Raw genomic sequence first — 23,370 nt, 5'->3', positions numbered from 1 at the left:
TTTCTGACAGGGGCCCTGTCAGAAAACACCACAGCTTCAAAACCACACCACAGCTTCAAAACTGTGACAACTGTAAAAAAAATGATTTAGAAATATATTTCATTTATCAGTTGATTGATTGACTAACCTGGAGGGGTAGGTGTGATGCCAGGGAGGGTCCTGGGATATTTGCATCATGCTGGGGTCTGGCTGGCCCTCGCCTAGCTTGGTGGCGTGCCACGAGTGAGGTCTGGAGACAGGCTCGCTCCGTCTGTAGAACATAGATTTAGAACATAGAATTAGAACATAGAAGAGAGAGTGAGGTCTGGAGACAGGCTCGCTGTGTCTGCGGATGGACGTTTAGAGTGGAGTGAGGTCAGCATCCAGGTCGACATTGAGATGGAGTGAGGTCAGGATCCAAATCATTAGCATCTCATACCAAATCATTAGCATCTCATACCAAATCATTAGCATCTCATACCAAATCATTAGCATCTCATACCAAATCATTACCATCTCATACCAAATCATTAGCATCTCATACCAAATCATTACCATCTCATACCAAATCATTAGCATCTCATACCAAATCATTAGCATCTCATACCAAATCATTAGCATCTCATACCAAATCCCTATCAAGTGACATTGATAGCCTTATTTAATGGGTCTGAACTAAACATCAACAATGAAAAGAGAAGGTTTGAAAGGTTGTTTTACACAAAGTCTCTTTATATGGAATAGTGTCCAAAATACTGTACAGCCCAAAGCCATGTACAGTTGAAGTCAGAAGTTTACATACACTTAGGTTGGAGTCATTAAAACAAGTTTTTCAACCACTCCACAAATATCTTGTTAATAAACTATAGTTTTGGCAAGTCAGTTAGGACATCTACTTTGTGCATGACACAAGTAATTTTTCCAATAATTGTTTACAGACAGATTATTTCGCTTATAATTCACTGTATCACAATTCCAGTGGGTCAGAAGTTTACATACACTAAGTTGACTGTGCCTTTAAACTGCTTGGAAAATTCCAGAAAATGATGTCTTGGCTTCTGTTAGGCTAATTGACATCTTTTGAGTCAATTGGAGGTGTACCTGTGGATGTATTTCAAGGCCTTCAAGGCCTACCTTCAAACTCAAAGTGCCTCAAAGTGCCTCTTTGCTTGACATCATGGGAAAATCAAAAGAAATCAGCCAATAAATCTGAAACAAATGTAGACCTCCACGGAACAAGTCTGGTTCATCCTTGGGAGCAATTTCCAAACGCCTGAAGGTACCACGTTCATCTGTACAAACAATAGTATGCAAGTATAAACACCATGGGACCACGCAGCCGTCATGCCGCTCAGGAAGGAGACACGTTCTGTCTCCTAGAGATGAACGTACTTTGGTGCGAAAAGTGCAAATCAATCCCAGAACAACAGCAAAGGACCTTGTGAAGATGCTGGAGGAAACAGGTACAAAAGTATCTATATCCACAGTAAAACGAGTCCTATATCGACATAACCTGAAAGGCCGCCCAGCATGGAAGAAGCCACTGCTCCAAAACTGCCAAAAAAAGCCAGACTATGGTTTGCAACTGCACATGGGGACATGTAGTAGTATAAGATCGTACTTTTTGGAGAAATGTCCTCTGGTCTGATTAAACAAAAATAGAACTGTTTGGCCATAATGACCATCGTTATGTTTGGAGGAAAAAGGGGGAGGCTTGCAAGCCGAAGAACACCATCCCAACCGTGAAGCACGGGGGTGGCAGCATCACGTTGTGGGGTTGCTTTGCTGCAGGAAGGACTGGTGCACTTCACAAAATAGATGGCATCATGAGAAGGAAAATGATGTGGATATATTGAAGTAACATCTCAAGACATCAGTCAGGAAGTTGAAGCTTGGTTGCTAATGGGTCTTCCAAATGGACAGTGACCCCAAGCATACTTCCAAAGTTGTGTACAAATGGCTTAAGGACAACAAAGTCAAGGTATTGGAGTGGCCATCACAAAGCCCTGACCTCAATCCTGAAGAAAATTTGTGGGCAGATCTGAAAAAACGTGTGCGAGCAAGGAGGTCTACAAACCTGACTCGGTTACACCAGCTCTGTCAGGAGGAATGGGCCCAAATTCACCCAACTTATTGTGGGAAGCTTGTGGAAGGCTACCTGAAACATTTGACCCAAGTTAAACAATTTAAAGGCAATGCTACCAAATGCTAATTGAGTGTATGTAAACGTCTGAGCCACTGGGAATGTGACGAAATAAATAAAAGCTGAAATAAATCATTCTCTCTACTATTATTCTGAAATTTCACATTCTTAAAATAAAGTGCTGGTCCTAACTGACCTAAAACACATTTTTACTAGGATTAAATGTCAGGAATTGTAAAAAACTGAGTTTACATGTATTTGGCTAAGGTGTATGTACACTTCCGACTTCAACTGTACGTATAGGGGTCTGGTATAGCCTAATGAAAAGGGAGGTTCATATATTGTTATGCTGTATATTGTTACATAATATGTACAAGCTGGAAGATATTAGTGTTTGGAGGGAAGCCCAGAGGGATTCACAGAGCAGAGTGAACCAACATCTGAATGTAGTTAGTCACATCAGATCACAACGCCTCGGAGAGTTTATGACAACTTGTTGGTGATTCATTAAGCCTGTGAGTGCTGCCTGTTAGTGCTGCCTGTGAGTGCTGCCTGTGAATGCTGTCTGTGAGTGCTGCCAGTGAATTCTGCCTGTGAATGTGAACGCCGGTGAATGTCCAACACAACGACAGCAGGTGTGTTTATTTGTCACTATGCAGAATTAAAAACTTCCCTCCCAACTGAGTGAGATGGAGGACATTGGTCAATGGCCTTTGGTCCTTGTAGGAAGGAGCCATGGGCTCCAAGAGTCGAGAGCGTAAACCATGCGTCATGAAGTAGTCGTATTGTCTCCTTGTCTCCAACCCAAACTGCTGTGGTCTCCTCTACTGTAGCTGTTTTTATGCCTGATCACCAGACAGACGGCTACTTCTGCTGCCGTTCGTCCCAGAAAACACAACACAAACCCCTAACGGCAACCAGACCGCAACCAAACTGTTGACTAAGATAAACATAAACACTACTCTATCAGGAATGAATTGTTGCTTAAGAGATTAACCATGGCAACCAGAAACAGTTATGAAGCAACCAGTTAACACTGGTTGCCAAAAGGCCTTTGACCCTTAAACAGGGAAATACCCCAACACACCATTTATCCAATAAGCTACCTACACCACACGCAGCTTGCATTGTACATTGTGTGCTACTGCTGCTGCTAGGAGAACGTTGTGGCAAGACATCTGGTTTAAACCCCCATTGTACTGCTAGTAGAATGTTGTGGCAAGACACCTGGTTTAAACCCCCCATTGTACTGCTAGTAGAATGTTGTGGCAAGACACCTGGTTTAAACCCCCCATTGTACTGCTAGTAGAATGTTGTGGCAAGACACCTGGTTTAAACCCCCCATTGTACTGCTAGGAGAACGTTGTGGCAAGACGTCTGGTTTAAACCCCCATTGTACTGCTAGGAGAACGTTGTGGCAAGACGTCTGGTTTAAACCCCCCATTGTACTGCTAGGAGAACGTTGTGGCAAGACGTCTGGTTTAAACCCCCCATTGTACTGCTAGGAGAATGTTGTGGCAAGACGTCTGGTTTAAACCCCCAAACTTGAATACAATTTGACAACAGCTACCTCCTGACCTTCAGCACCAGTCAAGCAAATGATTGACTGAGAGGTTAGCAGCTCAGTATGTGTTTACAAATGAGAAGTCATTACTGAGCTAAGACCATCCCCATAGCCAATCCCCTCAACCCATCCATCATAACAGACTGGAAAGGCCCAGTAGTCCTGGGCCTGGGCATGGGCCTGGGCCTGGGCATGGGCATGGGCATGGGCCTGGGCATGGGTCTGGGCATGGGCCTGGGCATGGGTCTGGGCATGGGCATGGGCCTGGGCATGGGCCTGGGCATGAGCCACAGGAGAGTCCAGCTGCACCCTCATCCTCCTGCGTCCTCCCTTCTCACCAGAAGCCGTGAAGCAGGCTGTGGACTCACAACCAAGCTTTCACAGTAGTCTGATTTACACACAGTGAAGACCAGGAAGTCTCTACTCTCTATATTCAGACCAGGAAGTCTCTACTCTCTACATTCAGACCAGGAAGTCTCTACTCTCTACATTCAGACCAGGAAGTCTCTACTCTCTATATTCAGACCAGGAAGTCTCTACTCTCTATATTCAGACCAGGAAGTCTCTACTCTCTACATTCAGACCAGGGAGTCTCTACTCTCTACATTCAGACCAGAGGGTCTCTACTCTCTACATTCAGACCAGAGGGTCTCTACTCTCTACATTCAGACCAGAGGGTCTCTACTCTCTACATTCAGACCAGGAAGTCTCTACTCTCTACATTTAGACCAGAGGGTCTCTGCTCTCTACATTCAGAACAGGGGGTCTCTACTCTCTACATTCAGACCAGGAAGTCTCTACTCTCTACATTCAGACCAGGAAGTCTCTGCTCTCTACATTCAGACCAGGAAGTCTCTACTCTCTACATTCAGACCAGGGAGTCTCTACTCTCTATATTCAGACCAGGAAGTCTCTACTCTCTACATTCAGACCAGGGGGTCTCTACTCTCTACATTCAGACCAGGAAGTCTCTACTCTCTACATTCAGACCAGGAAGTCTCTACTCTCTACATTCAGACCAGAGGGTCTCTACTCTCTACATTCAGAACAGGAAGTCTACTCTCTACATTCAGACCAGGGGGTCTCTACTCTCTACATTCAGACCAGAGGGTCTCTGCTCTCTACATTCAGAACAGGAAGTCTCTACTCTCTACATTCAGAACAGGAAGTCTCTACTCTCTACATTCAGACCAGGAAGTCTCTACTCTCTATATTCAGACCAGGGAGTCTCTACTCTCTACATTCAGACCAGAGGGTCTCTACTCTCTACATTCAGACCAGAGGGTCTCTACTCTCTACATTCAGACCAGAGGGTCTCTACTCTCTACATTCAGACCAGGAAGTCTCTACTCACTATATTCAGACCAGGGGGTCTCTACTCTCTACATTCAGACCAGGGAGTCTCTACTCTCTACATTCAGACCAGAGGGTCTCTACTCTCTACATTCAGACCAGAGGGTCTCTACTCTCTACATTCAGACCAGAGGGTCTCTACTCTCTACATTCAGACCAGAGGGTCTCTACTCTCTACATTCAGACCAGGAAGTGTCTACTCTCTACATTCAGACCAGAGGGTCTCTACTCTCTACATTCAGAACAGGAAGTCTCTACTCTCTATATTCAGACCAGGAAGTCTCTACTCTCTATATTCAGACCAGGAAGTCTCTACTCTCTACATTCAGACCAGGGGGTCTCTACTCTCTACATTCAGACCAGAGGGTCTCTACTCTCTACATTCAGACCAGAGGGTCTCTACTCTCTACATTCAGACCAGAGGGTCTCTACTCTCTACATTCAGACCAGGAAGTCTCTACTCTCTACATTCAGACCAGAGGGTCTCTGCTCTCTACATTCAGAACAGGAAGTCTCTACTCTCTACATTCAGACCAGGAAGTCTCTACTCTCTACATTCAGACCAGGAAGTCTCTGCTCTCTACATTCAGACCAGGAAGTCTCTACTCTCTACATTCAGACCAGGGAGTCTCTACTCTCTATATTCAGACCAGGAAGTCTCTACTCTCTACATTCAGACCAGGGGGTCTCTACTCTCTACATTCAGACCAGGAAGTCTCTACTCTCTACATTCAGACCAGGAAGTCTCTACTCTCTACATTCAGACCAGAGGGTCTCTACTCTCTACATTCAGAACAGGAAGTCTACTCTCTACATTCAGACCAGGAAGTCTCTACTCTCTATATTCAGACCAGGAAGTCTCTACTCTCTACATTCAGACCAGGGGGTCTCTACTCTCTACATTCAGACCAGAGGGTCTCTGCTCTCTACATTCAGAACAGGAAGTCTCTACTCTCTACATTCAGAACAGGAAGTCTCTACTCTCTACATTCAGACCAGGAAGTCTCTACTCTCTATATTCAGACCAGGGAGTCTCTACTCTCTACATTCAGACCAGGGAGTCTCTACTCTCTACATTCAGACCAGGGAATCTCTACTCTCTACATTCAGACCAGAGGGTCTCTACTCTCTACATTCAGACCAGGAAGTCTCTACTCACTATATTCAGACCAGGGGGTCTCTACTCTCTACATTCAGACCAGGGAGTCTCTACTCTCTACATTCAGACCAGAGGGTCTCTACTCTCTACATTCAGACCAGGGAGTCTCTACTCTCTACATTCAGACCAGAGGGTCTCTACTCTCTACATTCAGACCAGGGGGTCTCTACTCTCTACATTCAGACCAGGGAGTCTCTACTCTCTACATTCAGACCAGAGGGTCTCTACTCTCTACATTCAGACCAGGGGGTCTCTACTCTCTACATTCAGAACAGGAAGTCTCTGCTCTCTACATTCAGAACAGGAAGTCTACTCTCTACATTTAGACCAGGAAGTCTCTACTCCCTACATTCAGACCAGGGAGTCTCTACTCTCTACATTCAGACCAGGAAGTCTCTACTCTCTATATTCAGACCAGGGGGTCTCTACTCTCTACATTCAGAACAGGAAGTCTCTACTCTCTACATTCAGAACAGGAAGTCTTTACTCTCTACATTCAGACCAGGAAGTCTCTACTCTCTACATTCAGAACAGGAAGTCTCTACTCTCTACATTAAGACCAGGGTGTCTCTACTCTCTACATTCAGACCAGGAAGTCTCTACTCTCTACATTCAGACCAGGAAGTCTCTACTCTCTACATTCAGACCAGAGGGTCTCTACTCTCTACATTCAGACCAGAGGGTCTCTACTCTCTACATTCAGACCAGGAAGTCTCTACTCTCTACATTCAGACCAGAGGGTCTCTACTCTCTACATTCAGAACAGGAAGTCTCTACTCTCTATATTCAGACAAGGAAGTCTCTACTCTCTATATTCAGACCAGGAAGTCTCTACTCTCTACATTCAGACCAGGGGGTCTCTACTCTCTACATTCAGACCAGAGGGTCTCTACTCTCTACATTCAGACCAGAGGGTCTCTACTCTCTACATTCAGACCAGAGGGTCTCTACTCTCTACATTCAGACCAGGAAGTCTCTACTCTCTACATTCAGACCAGAGGGTCTCTGCTCTCTACATTCAGAACAGGAAGTCTCTACTCTCTACATTCAGACCAGGAAGTCTCTACTCTCTACATTCAGACCAGGAAGTCTCTGCTCTCTACATTCAGACCAGGAAGTCTCTACTCTCTACATTCAGACCAGGGAGTCTCTACTCTCTATATTCAGACCAGGAAGTCTCTACTCTCTACATTCAGACCAGAAGGTCTCTACTCTCTACATTCAGACCAGGAAGTCTCTACTCTCTACATTCAGACCAGGAAGTCTCTACTCTCTACATTCAGACCAGAGGGTCTCTACTCTCTACATTCAGAACAGGAAGTCTACTCTCTACATTCAGACCAGGAAGTCTCTACTCTCTATATTCAGACCAGGAAGTCTCTACTCTCTACATTCAGACCAGGAGGTCTCTACTCTCTACATTCAGACCAGAGGGTCTCTGCTCTCTACATTCAGAACAGGAAGTCTCTACTCTCTACATTCAGAACAGGAAGTCTCTACTCTCTACATTCAGACCAGGAAGTCTCTACTCTCTATATTCAGACCAGGGAGTCTCTACTCTCTACATTCAGACCAGGGAGTCTCTACTCTCTACATTCAGACCAGGGAGTCTCTACTCTCTACATTCAGACCAGAGGGTCTCTACTCTCTACATTCAGACCAGGAAGTCTCTACTCACTATATTCAGACCAGGGGGTCTCTACTCTCTACATTCAGACCAGGGAGTCTCTACTCTCTACATTCAGACCAGAGGGTCTCTACTCTCTACATTCAGACCAGGGAGTCTCTACTCTCTACATTCAGACCAGAGGGTCTCTACTCTCTACATTCAGACCAGGGGGTCTCTACTCTCTACATTCAGACCAGGGAGTCTCTACTCTCTACATTCAGACCAGAGGGTCTCTACTCTCTACATTCAGACCAGGGGGTCTCTACTCTCTACATTCAGAACAGGAAGTCTCTGCTCTCTACATTCAGAACAGGAAGTCTACTCTCTACATTTAGACCAGGAAGTCTCTACTCCCTACATTCAGACCAGGGAGTCTCTACTCTCTACATTCAGACCAGGAAGTCTCTACTCTCTATATTCAGACCAGGGGGTCTCTACTCTCTACATTCAGAACAGGAAGTCTCTACTCTCTACATTCAGAACAGGAAGTCTTTACTCTCTACATTCAGACCAGGAAGTCTCTACTCTCTACATTCAGAACAGGAAGTCTCTACTCTCTACATTAAGACCAGGGTGTCTCTACTCTCTACATTCAGACCAGGAAGTCTCTACTCTCTACATTCAGACCAGGAAGTCTCTACTCTCTACATTCAGACCAGGAAGTCTCTACTCTCTACATTCAGACCAGAAGGTCTCTACTCTCTACATTCAGACCAGGAAGTCTCTACTCTCTATATTCAGACCAGGGGGTCTCTACTCTCTACATTCAGACCAGGGAGTCTCTACTCTCTACATTCAGACCAGAGGGTCTCTACTCTCTACATTCAGACCAGGGGGTCTCTACTCTCTACATTCAGAACAGGAAGTCTCTGCTCTCTACATTCAGAACAGGAAGTCTCTACTCTCTACATTCAGAACAGGAAGTCTCTACTCTCTACATTCAGAACAGGAAGTCTTTACTCTCTACATTCAGACCAGGAAGTCTCTACTCTCTACATTCAGAACAGGAAGTCTCTACTCTCTACATTAAGACCAGGGTGTCTCTACTCTCTACATTCAGACCAGGAAGTCTCTACTCTCTACATTCAGACCAGGAAGTCTCTACTCTCTACATTCAGACCAGGAAGTCTCTACTCTCTACATTCAGACCAGAGGGTCTCTACTCTCTACATTCAGAACAGGAAGTCTCTACTCTCTATATTCAGACCAGGGGGTCTCTACTCTCTACATTCAGACCAGGGAGTCTCTACTCTCTACATTCAGACCAGAGGGTCTCTACTCTCTACATTCAGACCAGGGGGTCTCTACTCTCTACATTCAGAACAGGAAGTCTCTGCTCTCTACATTCAGAACAGGAAGTCTACTCTCTACATTCAGACCAGGAAGTCTCTACTCCCTACATTCAGACCAGGGAGTCTCTACTCTCTACATTCAGACCAGGAAGTCTCTACTCTCTATATTCAGACCAGGGGGTCTCTACTCTCTACATTCAGAACAGGAAGTCTCTACTCTCTACATTCAGACCAGGAAGTCTCTACTCTACATTCAGACCAGAGGGTCTCTACTCTCTACATTCAGACCAGGGAGTCTCTACTCTCTACATTCAGACCAGGGGGTCTCTACTCTCTACATTCAGACCAGGAAGTCTCTACTCTCTACATTCAGAACAGGAAGTCTCTAGACAATTCCTCCTTGGAATCAAGCTCTCCAACCTCTCCTGTTTCAGAACAACAGCTTGTGTCAGTTATGCTATTCTTTCCACTGGCTGCCAAATGTCGAAGAAGCAGCCATCATATTTCATGTTTGTCAGCCTAGAAGATCTTCCTGATCCCCAAACACAGTACTTAGCTTAGAAGATAAACAGGAAATGATGCTATCTTCACCTTCGTCCAGCTACAGAAACATGAAAGAAGCCATTGTTTACACCCCCATGGTGATGCATCACGTAACAAACATTTTTATAACATTACAGTATTTTTTACAATTTATCCAACTTTGCTCAACAAAACTGCAAACTCACTCCACACACCAGACCTGAGTACGGAATGCAGTCCATAAACTGGAAAGATAACAGATTCTAAGATGAGTCTGTAGGTCCCAAAGACTCCTTAGATGACCAGCTGTGGAACAGACAGACCACAGACTACAGAGCAGGTGAAACCTCTAGAACCGACTCTACCCCCCAGAACGTTACCCTAGAACCAACCCTACCCCCCAGGTTACCCCAGAACGTTACCCTATAACCAACCCTACCCCCCAGAACGGTATCCTAGAACCAACTCTACTCCCCAGTACGTTATCCTAGAACGTTACCCTAGAACCAACCCTTCCCCCAAGGTTACCCTAGAACCAACCCTACCCCCCAGAACGTTACCCTAGAACCAACCCTACCCCCCAGGTTACCCTAGAACCAACAGTACCCCCAAGGTTACCCTAGAACCAACCCTACCCCCCAGGTTACCCTAGACCCAACCCTCCCCCCCAGATTACCCGAGGACCAACCCTTCCCCCCATGTTACCCTAGAACCAACAGTACCCCCAAGGTTGCCCTAGAACCAACCCTTCTCCCCAGGTTACCCTAGAACCAACCCTACCCCCCAGGTTACCCTGCCATAGGAGAATACTACAACCATGTTACAGCCCCCAGGATGTTACCTGGCTGTAAACCTCAACCTGCACCACCAACCCTACCTTAACCTTGACCCTAACCCTCAGGTAGGAAGTGTTCCAGTTACCTGGTGAAGCGTAGCACCTTGGAGATGAGTCCGGTGGCCAGGCGGTTGACGCTGGTCTCAGAGGGGGACTTGCACAGCGCCCTGTCTGACCGCCTCAGCTCTCCCGGCCCCGTCTCCAGGCCTACATCCTCCTTCTTCTGCTTCCTCCGGAGCTTCCTCCTGTAGAAGGCCCCTAGCAGCTCCATGGTACAGTACTGTACGACACAACACCCTGCTTGGTCCGCTAACGTTACCGATCAACTCTAAAATGACAGGCGGTGGGCAGAGGCTGGCGGGGAAGGAGGGTTAGAGACGGACGTCGTTAAACCAGCACGCAATTAGACGTCATTACCTCGCTAACATACGACGAAGCATGAAGTAAACATCCTGCCCTGCGATGCTCTGGACACTGGGAACTAACAGAGAGAAGGAGAAGGAGGTAGAGAGAGAGAGAGAGAGACTCAGTCCTTATTCAATATCTAAGGCCCAGAAATGAATTTGAACGCTCAGAGGGGAAACCCAACCCATGATAGCATGTGATCACACTGAACAATGCCTCTAATATTTTCTCTTCTTCTCTCCTCTTATGCATCCCAAATGGAACCCTATTCCCTACTGTTGACCAGGGCCCTATTCTCTACTGTTGACCAGGGCCCTATTCCCTACTGTTGACCAGGGCCCTATTCCCTACTGTTGACCATGGCCCTATTCCCTACTGTTGACCAGGGCCCTATTCTCTACAGTTGACCAGGGCCCTATTCCCTACTGTTGACCAGGACCCTATTCTCTACTGTTGACCAGGGCCCTATTCTCTACTGTTGACCAGGGCCCTATTCTCTACTGTTGACCAGGGCCCTATTCCCTACTGTTGACCAGTGCCCTATTCCCTACTGTTGACCAGTGCCCTATTCCCTACTGTTGACCAGGGCCCTATTCTCTACTGTTGACCAGGGCCCTATTCTCTACTGTTGACCAGGGCCCTATTCCCTACTGTTGACCAGGGACCTATTCCCTACTGTTGACCAGGGCCCTATTCCCTACTGTTGACCAGGGCCCTATTCCCTACTGTTGACCAGGGCCCTATTCCCTACTGTTGACCAGGGCCTTATTCCCTACTGTTGACCAGGGCCCTATTCTCTACTGTTGACCAGGGGCCCTATTCCCGACTGTTGACCAGGGCCCTATTCCCGACTGTTGACCAGGGCCCTATTCTCTACTGTTGACCAGGGCCCTATTCCCTACTGTTGACCAGGGCCCTATTCTCTACTGTTGACCAGGGCCCTATTCTCTACTGTTGACCAGGGCCCTATTCTCTACTGTTGACCAGGGCCCTATTCCCTACTGTTGACCAGGGCCCTATTCCCTACTGTTGACCAGGGCCCTATTCCCTACTGTTGACCAGGGCCCTATTCCCTACTATTGACCAGGGCCCTATTCTCTACTGTTGACCAGGGCCCTATTCCCTACTGTTGACCAGGGCCCTATTCCCTACTGTTGACCAGGGCCCTATTCCCTACTGTTGACCAGGGCCCTATTCCCTACTGTTGACCAGGGCCCTATTCTCTACTGTTGACCAGGGCTCTACATGAAATAGGGTGCCATTTGAGGGGCACCCTATCAGTCGACACGTGACTCCCGTCCTAGTCATCGAGCGGACCCACACCCCCAGAGGCCATTAGGCAGGCTCTGAGCAAACATGAAGAGAGGCTGTAGTTCAGGAGAATTATCATCTAGCTACAGCGATTATCTGTCATTATTCAGGGTGTGTCTGTCTGTCAGTTGGCTTCCTGTCATGGGTGTTGACACGATGGATACACAGTCCTTTGGCTACTGGAGGAGATGGATGAGGTCTCTACAGTGAGTGAATGGGATGTTTTAATCAGAGATGGATGTGGTCTCTACAGTGAGTGAATGGGATGTTTTAATCAGAGATGGATGTGGTCTCTACAGTGAGTGAATGGGATGTTTTAATCAGAGATGGATGTGGTCTCTACAGTGAGTGAATGGGATGTTTTTATCAGAGATGGATGTGGTCTCTACAGTGAGTGAATGGGATGTTTTTATCAGAGATGGATGTGGTCTCTACAGTGAGTGAATGGGATGTTTTAATCAGAGATGGATGTGGTCTCTACAGTGAGTGAATGGGATGTTTTAATCAGAGATGGATGTGGTCTCTACAGTGAGTGAATGGGATGTTTTAATCAGAGATGGATGTGGTCTCTACAGTGAGTGAATGGGATGTTTTAATCAGAGATGGATGTGGTCTCTACAGTGAGTGAATGGGATGTTTTAATCAGAGATGGATGTGGTCTCTACAGTGAGTGAATGGGATGTTTTAATCAGAAATGGATGTGGTCTCTACAGTGAGTGAATGGGATGTTTTAATCAGAGATGGATGTGGTCTCTACAGTGAGTGAATGGGATGTTTTAATCAGAAATGGATGTGGTCTCTACAGTGAGTGAACGGGATGTTTTCTCCTGAGGTGAATAAGGGCACTAGGTAATATAGGAAGGATTGGGTATCTGTTTGTGAAGTAGCCGACTAGATGATGAATAAGAATACACACACACACACACACACACACACACACACACACACACACACACACACACACACACACACACACACACACACACACACACACACACACACACACACACACACACACACACACACACACCCCTCTAAGCAAAGGGCCTGGCATGAGCATAGGAAGCCGACTGAAGTGTGCAACAAAGCTACTGAACAGCCATGACACCCAATGCAACCTTCTACAACGGGACGTGTCCCATTATCCCTCAGTTTCCCCAGGGAGGACGGATTCTCCTGCCTGCTGACACTCCCATGAAACCCAACCTTCGAGAATTGAACCCAAACAACGTCCTGAGCGCTGAGACAGAAGAGGGGCCCCGAGTGAGTAGCGGAGGAGAGAAGAGAAACACAAACAACATTATTCACAAAGTGTCTTAGGGAGGGCTGATCTAGGATCAGTTTTGCATTTCAGATCATAATTATATGGACCCGGTGGGACCTGATCCTAGATCAGCACCTTTACACTGAGATGCTTTGTGAATATGGGCCCTGCAGACCAGTTTCATTCTCAACAACATCATCCCCCCCCATTGAAGGGCTGTTCTTTGTAATCTGTGGTCAGGCCAGAGAGAGAGAGAGAGAGAGAGAGAGAGAGAGAGAGAGAGAGAGAGAGAGAGAGAGAGAGAGGAGAGAGAGGAGAGAGAGGAGAGAGAGGAGAGAGAGGAGAGAGAGGAGAGAGAGAGAGAGAGAGGAGAGAGAGAGAGAGAGAGAGAGAGAGAGAGAGAGAGAGAGAGAGAGAGAGAGAGAGAGAGAGAGAGAGAGAGAGAGAGAGAGAGAGAGAGAGAGAGAGAGAGAGAGAGAGAGAGAGAGAGAGAGAGAGAGAGAGAGAGAGAGAGAGAGAGAGAGAGCATCCATCCTCAATTCGTCCAATTCGTCAAGCCAGACCAACAGGGTGTGTCTCCGAAACAGAAACCTTATCTCCACTGTGGGAACGAACACAGTCTGTCTGGATAATCTTTTGATCTGAGAGGAAACTGAAATTGGAGATGGGATTAGATGGAGCGAGGGGAGAGGAGGATGGAGGGGGAGAGGAGGAGGGAGAACGAGAGGACAGGTCAGAGGAGTACCTCAACACTGTACTATCTGACCAGACTAGAGGGAGGAGGAGGAGGAGAATGAGGAGGAGAAAGAGGACAAGGAGGTGAGGCCAAAGGAACAGCAGCTCAACACTGAACTGTCTGACCAGTCACCTCACTTCCTGGGCATGCTGCTATATCCTATCATCATCTGGGAGTTGTTTTAGAGTAGGGAGTTGTGGGGGATTCCTTAACTTCCAGAAGGACTGTGGGGTGGGGGGGATTCCTTAACTTCTGGGGGGTGGGGGGGATTCCTTAACTTCCAGAGGGACTGGGGGTGGGGGGGATTCCTTAACTTCCAGAGGGACTGTGGGGTGGGGGGTTGGTGGGGATTCCTTAACTTCCAGAAGGACTGGGGGGTGGGGGGATTCCTTAACTTCCAAAGGGACTGTGGGGTGGGGGGATTCCTTAACTTCCAGAAGGACGGTGGGGTGGGGGGGATTCCTTAACTTCCAGAGGAACTGTGGGGTGGGGTGGGGGTGATTCCTTAACTTCCAGAAGGACTGTGGGGTGGGGTGGGGGGGATTCCTTAACTTCCAGAAGGACTGGGGGGTGGGGGGATTCCTTAAGGTGCAGAACATTCTACAGAGTTCTCTGTCAGGGAGGGACGAGGGATGTGTGTATTTACATGGGACGGCCTAAAAACACGTCACTTCGTTACAAGTGACTTTTCGTGACAGCATTTTTGCTAACCCTAACCCTTTTCCTAACCTTAGACACATTCTCCTAACCTGCTATGTTAATTCTCCTAACCTGCTACGTTAATTCTCCTAACCTGCTACGTTAATTCTTCTAACCTGCAAAGTTAATTCTCCTAACCTGCAAAGTTAATTCTCCTAACCTGCTACGTTAGTTCTCCTAACCTGCTATGTTAATTCTCCTAACCTGCTTCGTTAATTCTACTAACCTGCTACATTAATTCTCCTAACCTGCAAAGTTAATTTTCCTAACCTGCAAAGTTAATTCTCCTAACCTGCAAAGTTAATTCTCCTAACCTGCTACGTTAATTCTCCTAACCTGCTACGTTAATTCTCCTAACCTGCTACGTTAGTTCTCCTAACCTGCTATGTTAATTCTCCTAACCTGCTTCGTTAATTCTACTAACCTGCTACATTAATTCTCCTAACCTGCAAAGTTAATTTTCCTAACCTGCAAAGTTAATTCTCCTAACCTGCAAAGTTAATTATCCTAACCTGCTATGTTAATTCTCCTAACCTGCTACGTTAATTCTCCTAACCTGCAAAGTTAATTCTCCTAACCTGCTATGTTAATTCTCCTAACCTGCAAAGTTAATTCTCCTAACCTGCTACGTTAATTCTCCTAACCTGCTACGTTAGTTCTCCTAACCTGCTATGTTAATTCTCCTAACCTGCTTCATTAATTCTACTAACCTGCTACATTAATTCTCCTAACCTGCAAAGTTAATTTTCCTAACCTGCAAAGTTAATTCTCCTAACCTGCAAAGTTAATTCTCCTAACCTGCAAAGTTAATTCTCCTAACCTGCTATGTTAATTCTCCTAACCTGCAAAGTTAATTATCCTAACCTGCTATGTTAATTCTCCTAACCTGCAAAGTTAATTCTCCTAACCTGCTACGTGAATTCTCCTAACCTGCTACGTTAGTTCTCCTAACCTGCTACGTTAATTCTCCTAACCTGCTACGTTAATTTTCCTAACCTGCAAAGTTAATTCTCCTAACCTGCAAAGTTAATACTCCTAACCTGCTACGTTAATTTTCCTAACGTGCAAAGTTAAATCTCCTAACCTGCTACGTTAATTCTCCTAACCTGCTACGTTAATTCTCCTAACCTGCTACGTTAGTTCTCCTAACCTGCTATGTTAATTCTCCTAACCTGCTATGTTAATTCTACTAACCTGCTACATTAATTCTCCTAACCTGCAAAGTTAATTTTCCTAACCTGCAAAGTTAATTCTCCTAACCTGCAAAGTTAGTTCTCCTAACCTGCAAAGTTAATTCTCCTAACCTGCTACGTTAATTCTCCTAACCTGCTACGTTAATTCTCCTAACCTGCTACGTTAATTCTCCTAACCTGCTACGTTAGTTCTCCTAACCTGCTACGTTAATTCTCCTAACCTGCTACGTTAATTTTCCTAACCTGCAAAGTTAATTCTCCTAACCTGCTACGTTAATTCTCCTAACCTGCTATGTTAATTTTCCTAACCTGCAAAGTTAAATCTCCTAACCTGCTACGTTAATTCTCCTAACCTGCTACGTTAATTCTCCTAACCTGCTACGTTAATTCTCCTAACCTGCTAAGAAAAGTTATAGCTGTATCGAAGAGGTGTGTTTTCAGGGAGTCCCGTAATTACACAGAGTCAGTTCTGATCCTACCACCCAGTCCCATGAGGGTACCATGGCCCACTTCCTGTCCCCTGCATCTCCCTTCTGGTCCCTCTACACCCCTGTCCCAGGCTGTATAGCTCCGCCCCGGTCCCAGGCTGTATAGCTCCGCCCCGGTCCTAGGGGCGGGGCGGAGCTATACTGTTTCTGCTTCCCCTGGCCGCTTGGCTCTATCAGATCACGGCCCTCTGCTCTGCCTCACACCCGTCAGGTAACAGGCTGGAGCCCAGGGGCTGATGGGATACCTAACTAACGTCATGACCATGAGATGAGCTCCACCGGCCGTATCGGAGGGAGCAGAGACATCTTGGGACCAGAGTGTAACCTGTCAGACACTCTACAACTGCCTGGTTGGAATTCATAATACCCCAATGTCCTGACTAACAAGACACACAATACCCTGAAGAACTCTTTATTTTCCTTTATCAATAACTAAAGCAACTTTGAGTCTCACACAAATAAAAAGGCACGTGCTCCTAGAAGATAACACAGTTCAGACCGCTAACCCAACTCCTTGTCCACTACACAAAATAGCTATACTGACAATCTTGTTTTTCGGACCTACACATTACATCCAGGCTTGGTTGATCCAGCGTTACTTTACCGTTTTGGCTCTAACACTGATCTGGGACCAGTCCTGCTGTAGGATGGTGTTCATCTAACAACGAGAAGTTCTGTGAAGAGAGGTGATGCATTCTACTGATGAAATGACACTGGCAACCTTAGTGTGACATATTCAATTAAACGAAGTCAGAGGACAACCTTGGCCTTACCTCACCTCGGACTGACGCCAGGACACGGCATGGTCTCCGTTCTATCAGATAAGAGTTTAGAAACAGACCCATATACATTTCATACATGTATGGCTCTGGATTGAAATAAGGAACACAATGCATGAGGTCATTCAGTTTATGTACCATAAATCAGACTAGATAAATATACAATATTGTCTAATACATTTGTTAAACTAGTTTGTAAAGCTTGTCTCAATTCCATTTGATTAAAGTATTACGCTTCTATAACTGTTTACATTCTGTGAGAGAGAGAGTCTTCAGTAAACTCAAGGATATCCCATTTAGGAGGAGAACAGAGGAGATCACCCATAGCAACTGGGTTTTATGTTCAAACTGCCAAATGACATACAGTAGATGGAGAAACTAAGCTCCAACTAGTCTGTTCTGCCCTGCTCTGTTCTACCCTGCTCTGCCCTGCCCTACTCTGCCCTGCCCTACTCTACTCTGCCCTACTTTGCCCTACTCTGCCCTGCCCTACTCTACTCTGCCCTGCCCTACTCTGCCCTGCCCTACTCTGCCCTACTCTGCCCTGCCCTACTCTGCCCTGCCCTGCCCTACTCTACTCTGCCCTGCCCTACTCTGCTCTGCCCTGCTCTGCTCCCACAGTAAAGAGGCCAGTTTGTACAGAAGCAAACACTTAAGACATTGTTAGAAAGTCATGTTGTCTCTCTACATACTCTGGACTGCGCAGCTGTAACACAGCGAGGCCCTAGACTAGGTCTACACAGAAATATTTGGCTGGTAGTGTTGTGTACACAATGAAATTACAGTGCCATGGTTTTACAGACGGCAATCGCCTTCACTAGGCCTCCAATAACATCCATCTATTTATCAGAGTCTGACTCTCAAAGGGCACCCTAGGACCTTTCTAGTGCACTTCGTTTGACCAGGGTCCATAGCCACTTTATACAGTGCCTTCGGAAAGTTTTCACACCCATTGACAGCTTTCTTCTAAAATTGATGAAATCGTTTTTTTCCCCCCTTATCAATCTACACACAATACCCCATAATGACAACGCAAAACCAGGTTTTTAGAAATCTTTGCTCATTTATTAAAAATAAAAAAACCTGGAAATTATAACATTTACATAAGTATTCAGACCCTTTTCTCAGTACTTTGTTGAAGCACCTTTGGCAGCGATTACAGCCTCAAGTCTTCTTGGGTATGATGCTACAAGCTTGGTACACCTGTATTTGGGGAGTTTCTTCCATTCTTCTCTGCAGATCCTCTCAAGCTCTGTCAAGTTGGTTGGGCCACTCAAGGACATTCAGAGACTTGTCCCGAAGCCACTCCTGCGTGGTCTTGGCTGTGTGCTTAGGGTTGTTGTCCTGTTGGAAGGTGAACCTTCGCCCCAGACTGAGGTCCTGAGCGCTCTGGAGCAGGTTTTTACCGAGGATCTCTCTATACTTTCCTCCGTTCATCTTTCCCTCGATCCTGACTAGTCTCCCAGTCTCTGCCACTGAAAAACATCCCCACAGCATGATGCTGCCGCCACCATGCTTCACCGTAGGGATGGTGCCAGGTTTCCTCCAGACGTGACCCTTGACATTCAGGCCAAAGAGTTCAATCTTGGTTTCATCAGACCAGATAATCTTGTTTCTCATGGTCTGAGAGTCTTTAGGTGCCTTTAAGGAAACTTCAAGCAGGCTGTCATGTGCCTTTTACTGAGGAGTGGCTTCCGTCTGGCCACTCTACCATAAAGGCCTGATTGGTGGAGTGCTGCAGAGATGGTTGTCCTTCTGGAGGGTTCTCCCATTTCCACAGAGAAACTCTGGAGCTCTGTCAGAGTGACCATCAGGTTCTTGGTCACTTCCCTGACCAAGGCCCTTCTCCACCCATTGCTCAGTTTGGCGGGGTCGGCCAGCTCCAGGAAGAGTCTTGGTGGTTCCAAACTTCTTCTATTTAAGAATGATGGAGGCCATTGGGTTCTTGGGTGACCTTCAATGCTGCAGAAATGTTTTGGTACTCTTCCTCAGATTTTAGACAAAGCGCTGTAACATAACAAAATATTGAAAAAGTAAAGGGTTCTGAATAGTTTCCGAGGACACTGTTGGTAATAGGGTGCCATTTGGGATACATACAGACAACAGAAGGAAGACAGAACGTTTAGAACACTGAATTATTCAGTTCACTTTGAACATTCCACTGAAACGGTACTAACTGAAATGGCCGGTGCTCCACTCCACTACGTCCTTGGACGGCTTGATCTGATCTGTTTGGTCCTATTTATCAAGACGGTCTGTCTTTTTTAAAAGAGCCCTGCTTCTATTTATGCACAGAAGATACTTCAGGATTTTGGCAATGAGGCACTTTATCTACTTCCCCAGAGTCAGATGAACTCACGGATATTATTTTTATGTCTTTGTTTTCAGTTTGAACAAAGTTGCCAACTAGCGTTAGTGCAATAACTAGAAGTCTATGGGTATCTATTACAATGACTGGAAGTCTATGGGTATCTGCTAGCATACAACCCACAATGTCCTTCCTGTACTGAACGCAGAGACATAAAAATGGTATTTAAAAAATGTTATTTATAACAAAATCCCTTTAAAAATGTTCTGTTGTGATGAGGATCTAGGAGAAAGGTAACTGTTCTGTTCCGATGGGGATGGAGGAGAATGGAAACTGTCTATTGTGATGGGGATGGTGGAGAATGGAAACTGTCTATTGTGATGGGGATGGTGGAGAATGGAAACTGTCTATTGTGATGGGGATGGTGGAGAATGGAAACTGTCTATTGTGATGGGGATGGAGGAGAATGGAAACTGTCTATTGTGATGGGGATTTTGGAGAATGGAAACTGTCTATTGTGATGGGGATGGTGGAGAATGGAAACTGTCTATTGTGATGGGGATGGAGGAGAATGGAAACTGTCTATTGTGATGGAGATGGAGGAGAATGGAAACTGTCTATTGTGATGGGGATGGAGAAGAATGGAAACTGTCTATTGTGATGGGGATGGTGGAGAATGGAAACTGTCTATTGTGATGGGGATGGAGGAGAATGGAAACTGTCTATTGTTGTCATGTTTTGTCTTTGATCATCATGTCTTGTCCCTGTGCTTCCCTCTGCTGGTCTTATTAGGTTCTTTCCCTCTTTCTATCCCTCTCTCTCCCCCTCCCTCTCTCCCTCTCTCGCTCTCTCTCTATCGTTCCGTTCCTGCTCCCAGCTGTTTCTCATTCTCCTAACGACCTCATTTACTCTTTCACACCTGTCCCCTATTTTGCCCTCTGATTAGAGTCCCTATTTCTCCCTCTGTTTTCCGCTTCTGTCCTTGTCGGATTCTTGTTTGATGTTTGCTGTTCTGTGTCCTTGTTCCGCCCTGTCGTGTTTTTGCCTTCTTCAGATGCTGCGTGTGAGCAGGTGTCTATGTCAGCTACGGCCTGTGCCTTCCTGAAGCGACCTGCAGTCTGTGGTCGCGTCTCCAGTCGTTCCTCTCTACTGACGAGAGGATTTCAGTTTCCTGTTTTGGATTTTCCTATGATAATATCCAGGAGTATCATTGTTTGTTTTAGACTGGATTAAAGACTTTGTTTCTCTTAAGTCGCTTTTGGGTCCTCATTCACCAGCATAACAGAAGAATCCGACCAAGAATGGACCCAGCGACTACGGATTCTCGCAACACTGCCGTCGAGATCCAGGGAGCAATGCTCGGCAGACACGAGCAGGAATTGTCTGCTGCTCGTCATGCCGTTGAGACCCTGGCCGCTCAGGTCTCCGATCTCTCAGGACAGTTTCAGAGTCTTCGTCTCGTGCCTCCAGCTACTTCCTGGTCTTCCGAGTCTCCGGAACCTAGGGTTAATAACCCACCATGTTACTCTGGGCAGCCCACTGAGTGTCGCTCCTTTCTCACCCAGTGTGATATTGTGTTCTCTCTCCAGCCCAACACATACTCAAGAGAGAGAGCTCGGATCGCTTACGTCATATCACTCCTTACTGGTCGGGCTCGGGAGTGGGGCACAGCTATCTGGGAGGCAAGGGCTGAGTGTTCTAACGTTTATCAGAACTTTAAAGAGGAGATGATACGGGTTTTTGATCGTTCAGTTTTTGGGAAGGAGGCTTCCAGGGCCCTGGCTTCCCTATGTCAAGGTGATCGATCCATAACGGATTACTCTATAGAGTTTCGCACTCTTGCTGCATCCAGTGACTGGAACGAGCCGGCGTTGCTCGCTCGTTTTCTGGAGGGACTCCACGCTGAGGTTAAGGATGAGATTCTCTCCCGGGAGGTTCCTTCCAGCGTGGACTCTTTGATTGCACTCGCCATCCGCATAGAACGACGGGTAGATCTTCGTCACCGAGCTCGTGGAAGAGAGCTCGCGTTAACGGTGTTTCCCCTCTCCGCATCTCAACCATCTCCTCCCACCGGCTCAGAGACTGAGCCCATGCAGCTGGGAGGTATTCGCATCTCGACTAAGGAGAGGGAACGGAGAATCACCAACCGCCTTTGCCTCTATTGCGGTTCTGCTGGACATTTTGTCATGTCATGTCCAGTAAAAGCCAGAGCTCACCAGTAAGCGGAGGGCTACTGGTGAGCGCTACTACTCAGGTCTCTCCATCAAGATCCTGTACTACCTTGTTGGTCCATCTACGCTGGACCGGTTCGGCTGCTTTCTGCAGTGCCTTGATAGACTCTGGGGCTGAGGGTTGTTTTATGGACGAAGCATGGGCTCGGAAACATGACATTCCTCTCAGACAGTTAGGGAAGCCCACGCCCATGTTCGCCTTAGATGGTAGTCTTCTCCCCAGTATCAGATGTGAGACACTACCTTTAACCCTCACAGTATCTGGTAACCACAGTGAGACCATTTCCTTTTTGATTTTTCGTTCACCTTTTACACCTGTTGTTTTGGGTCATCCCTGGCTAGTATGTCATAATCCTTCTATTAATTGGTCTAGTAATTCTATCCTATCCTGGAACGTTTCTTGTCATGTGAAGTGTTTAATGTCTGCTATCCCTCCTGTTTCTTCTGTCCCCTCTACTCAGGAGGAACCTGGTGATTTGACAGGAGTGCCGGAGGAATATCATGATCTGCGCACGGTCTTCAGTCGGTCCAGAGCCAACTCTCTTCCTCCTCACCGGTCGTATGATTGTTGTATTGATCTCCTTCCGGGGACCACTCCCCCTCGGGGTAGACTATACTCTCTGTCGGCTCCCGAACGTAAGGCTCTCGAGGATTATCTGTCTGTTTCTCTCGACGCCGGTACCGTGGTGCCTTCTTCCTCTCCCGCCGGAGCGGGGTTTTTTTTTGTTAAGAAGAAGGACGGTACTCTGCGCCCCTGCGTGGATTATCGAGGGCTGAATGACATAACGGTTAAGAATCGTTATCCGCTTCCCCTTATGTCGTCAGCCTTCGAGATTCTGCAGGGAGCCAGGTTCTTTACTAAGTTGGACCTTCGTAACGCTTACCATCTCGTGCGCATCAGAGAGGGGGACGAGTGGAAAACGGCGTTTAACACTCCGTTAGGGCATTTTGAATACCGGGTTCTGCCGTTCGGTCTCGCTAATGCTCCAGCTGTCTTTCAGGCATTAGTTAATGATGTACTGAGAGACATGCTGAACATCTTTGTTTTCGTTTACCTTGACGATATCCTGATTTTTTTCACCGTCACTCGAGATTCATGTTCAGCACGTTCGACGTGTACTCCAGCGCCTTTTAGAGAATTGTCTCTACGTGAAGGCTGAGAAGTGCGCCTTTCATGTCTCCTCTGTCACATTTCTCGGTTCTGTTATTTCCGCTGAAGGCATTCAGATGGATCCCGCTAAGGTCCAGGCTGTCAGCGATTGGCCCGTTCCTAAGTCACGTGTCGAGTTGCAGCGCTTTCTCGGTTTCGCTAATTTCTATCGGCGTTTCATTCGTAATTTCGGTCAAGTGGCTGCCCCTCTCACAGCTCTGACTTCTGTCAAGACTTGCTTTAAGTGGTCCGGTTCCGCCCAGGGAGCTTTTGATCTCCTCAAGAAGCGT

The 23,370-nt window shown here is 46.6% G+C and overlaps 1 protein-coding gene across 5 annotated transcripts in view; it reads right to left on the bottom strand.

The window, feature by feature from the left end:
* The window catches only part of LOC139539117 (protein Shroom3-like), a 172,969-nt gene that overhangs the window by 55,554 nt on the left and 94,045 nt on the right, over positions 1-23,370 (bottom strand). For 4 of the 5 annotated variants that reach the window (XM_071341909.1, XM_071341917.1, XM_071341927.1 and 1 more), the window contains exon 4: positions 128-250. In XM_071341909.1, coding sequence (XP_071198010.1) covers positions 128-250 — 123 coding nt within the window. Of the gene's footprint in view, positions 1-127; positions 251-10,602; positions 11,054-23,370 lie in introns of those variants that run through there. The other variant, XM_071341945.1, reaches the window with a different exon arrangement.

This window comes from Salvelinus alpinus, chromosome 1 (genome assembly GCF_045679555.1).
Source record: "Salvelinus alpinus chromosome 1, SLU_Salpinus.1, whole genome shotgun sequence".
NCBI lineage: Eukaryota > Metazoa > Chordata > Actinopteri > Salmoniformes > Salmonidae > Salvelinus > Salvelinus alpinus.
Note: the sequence above shows the minus strand (reverse complement) of the source record. Positions and strands in the feature narration are given on the sequence as shown.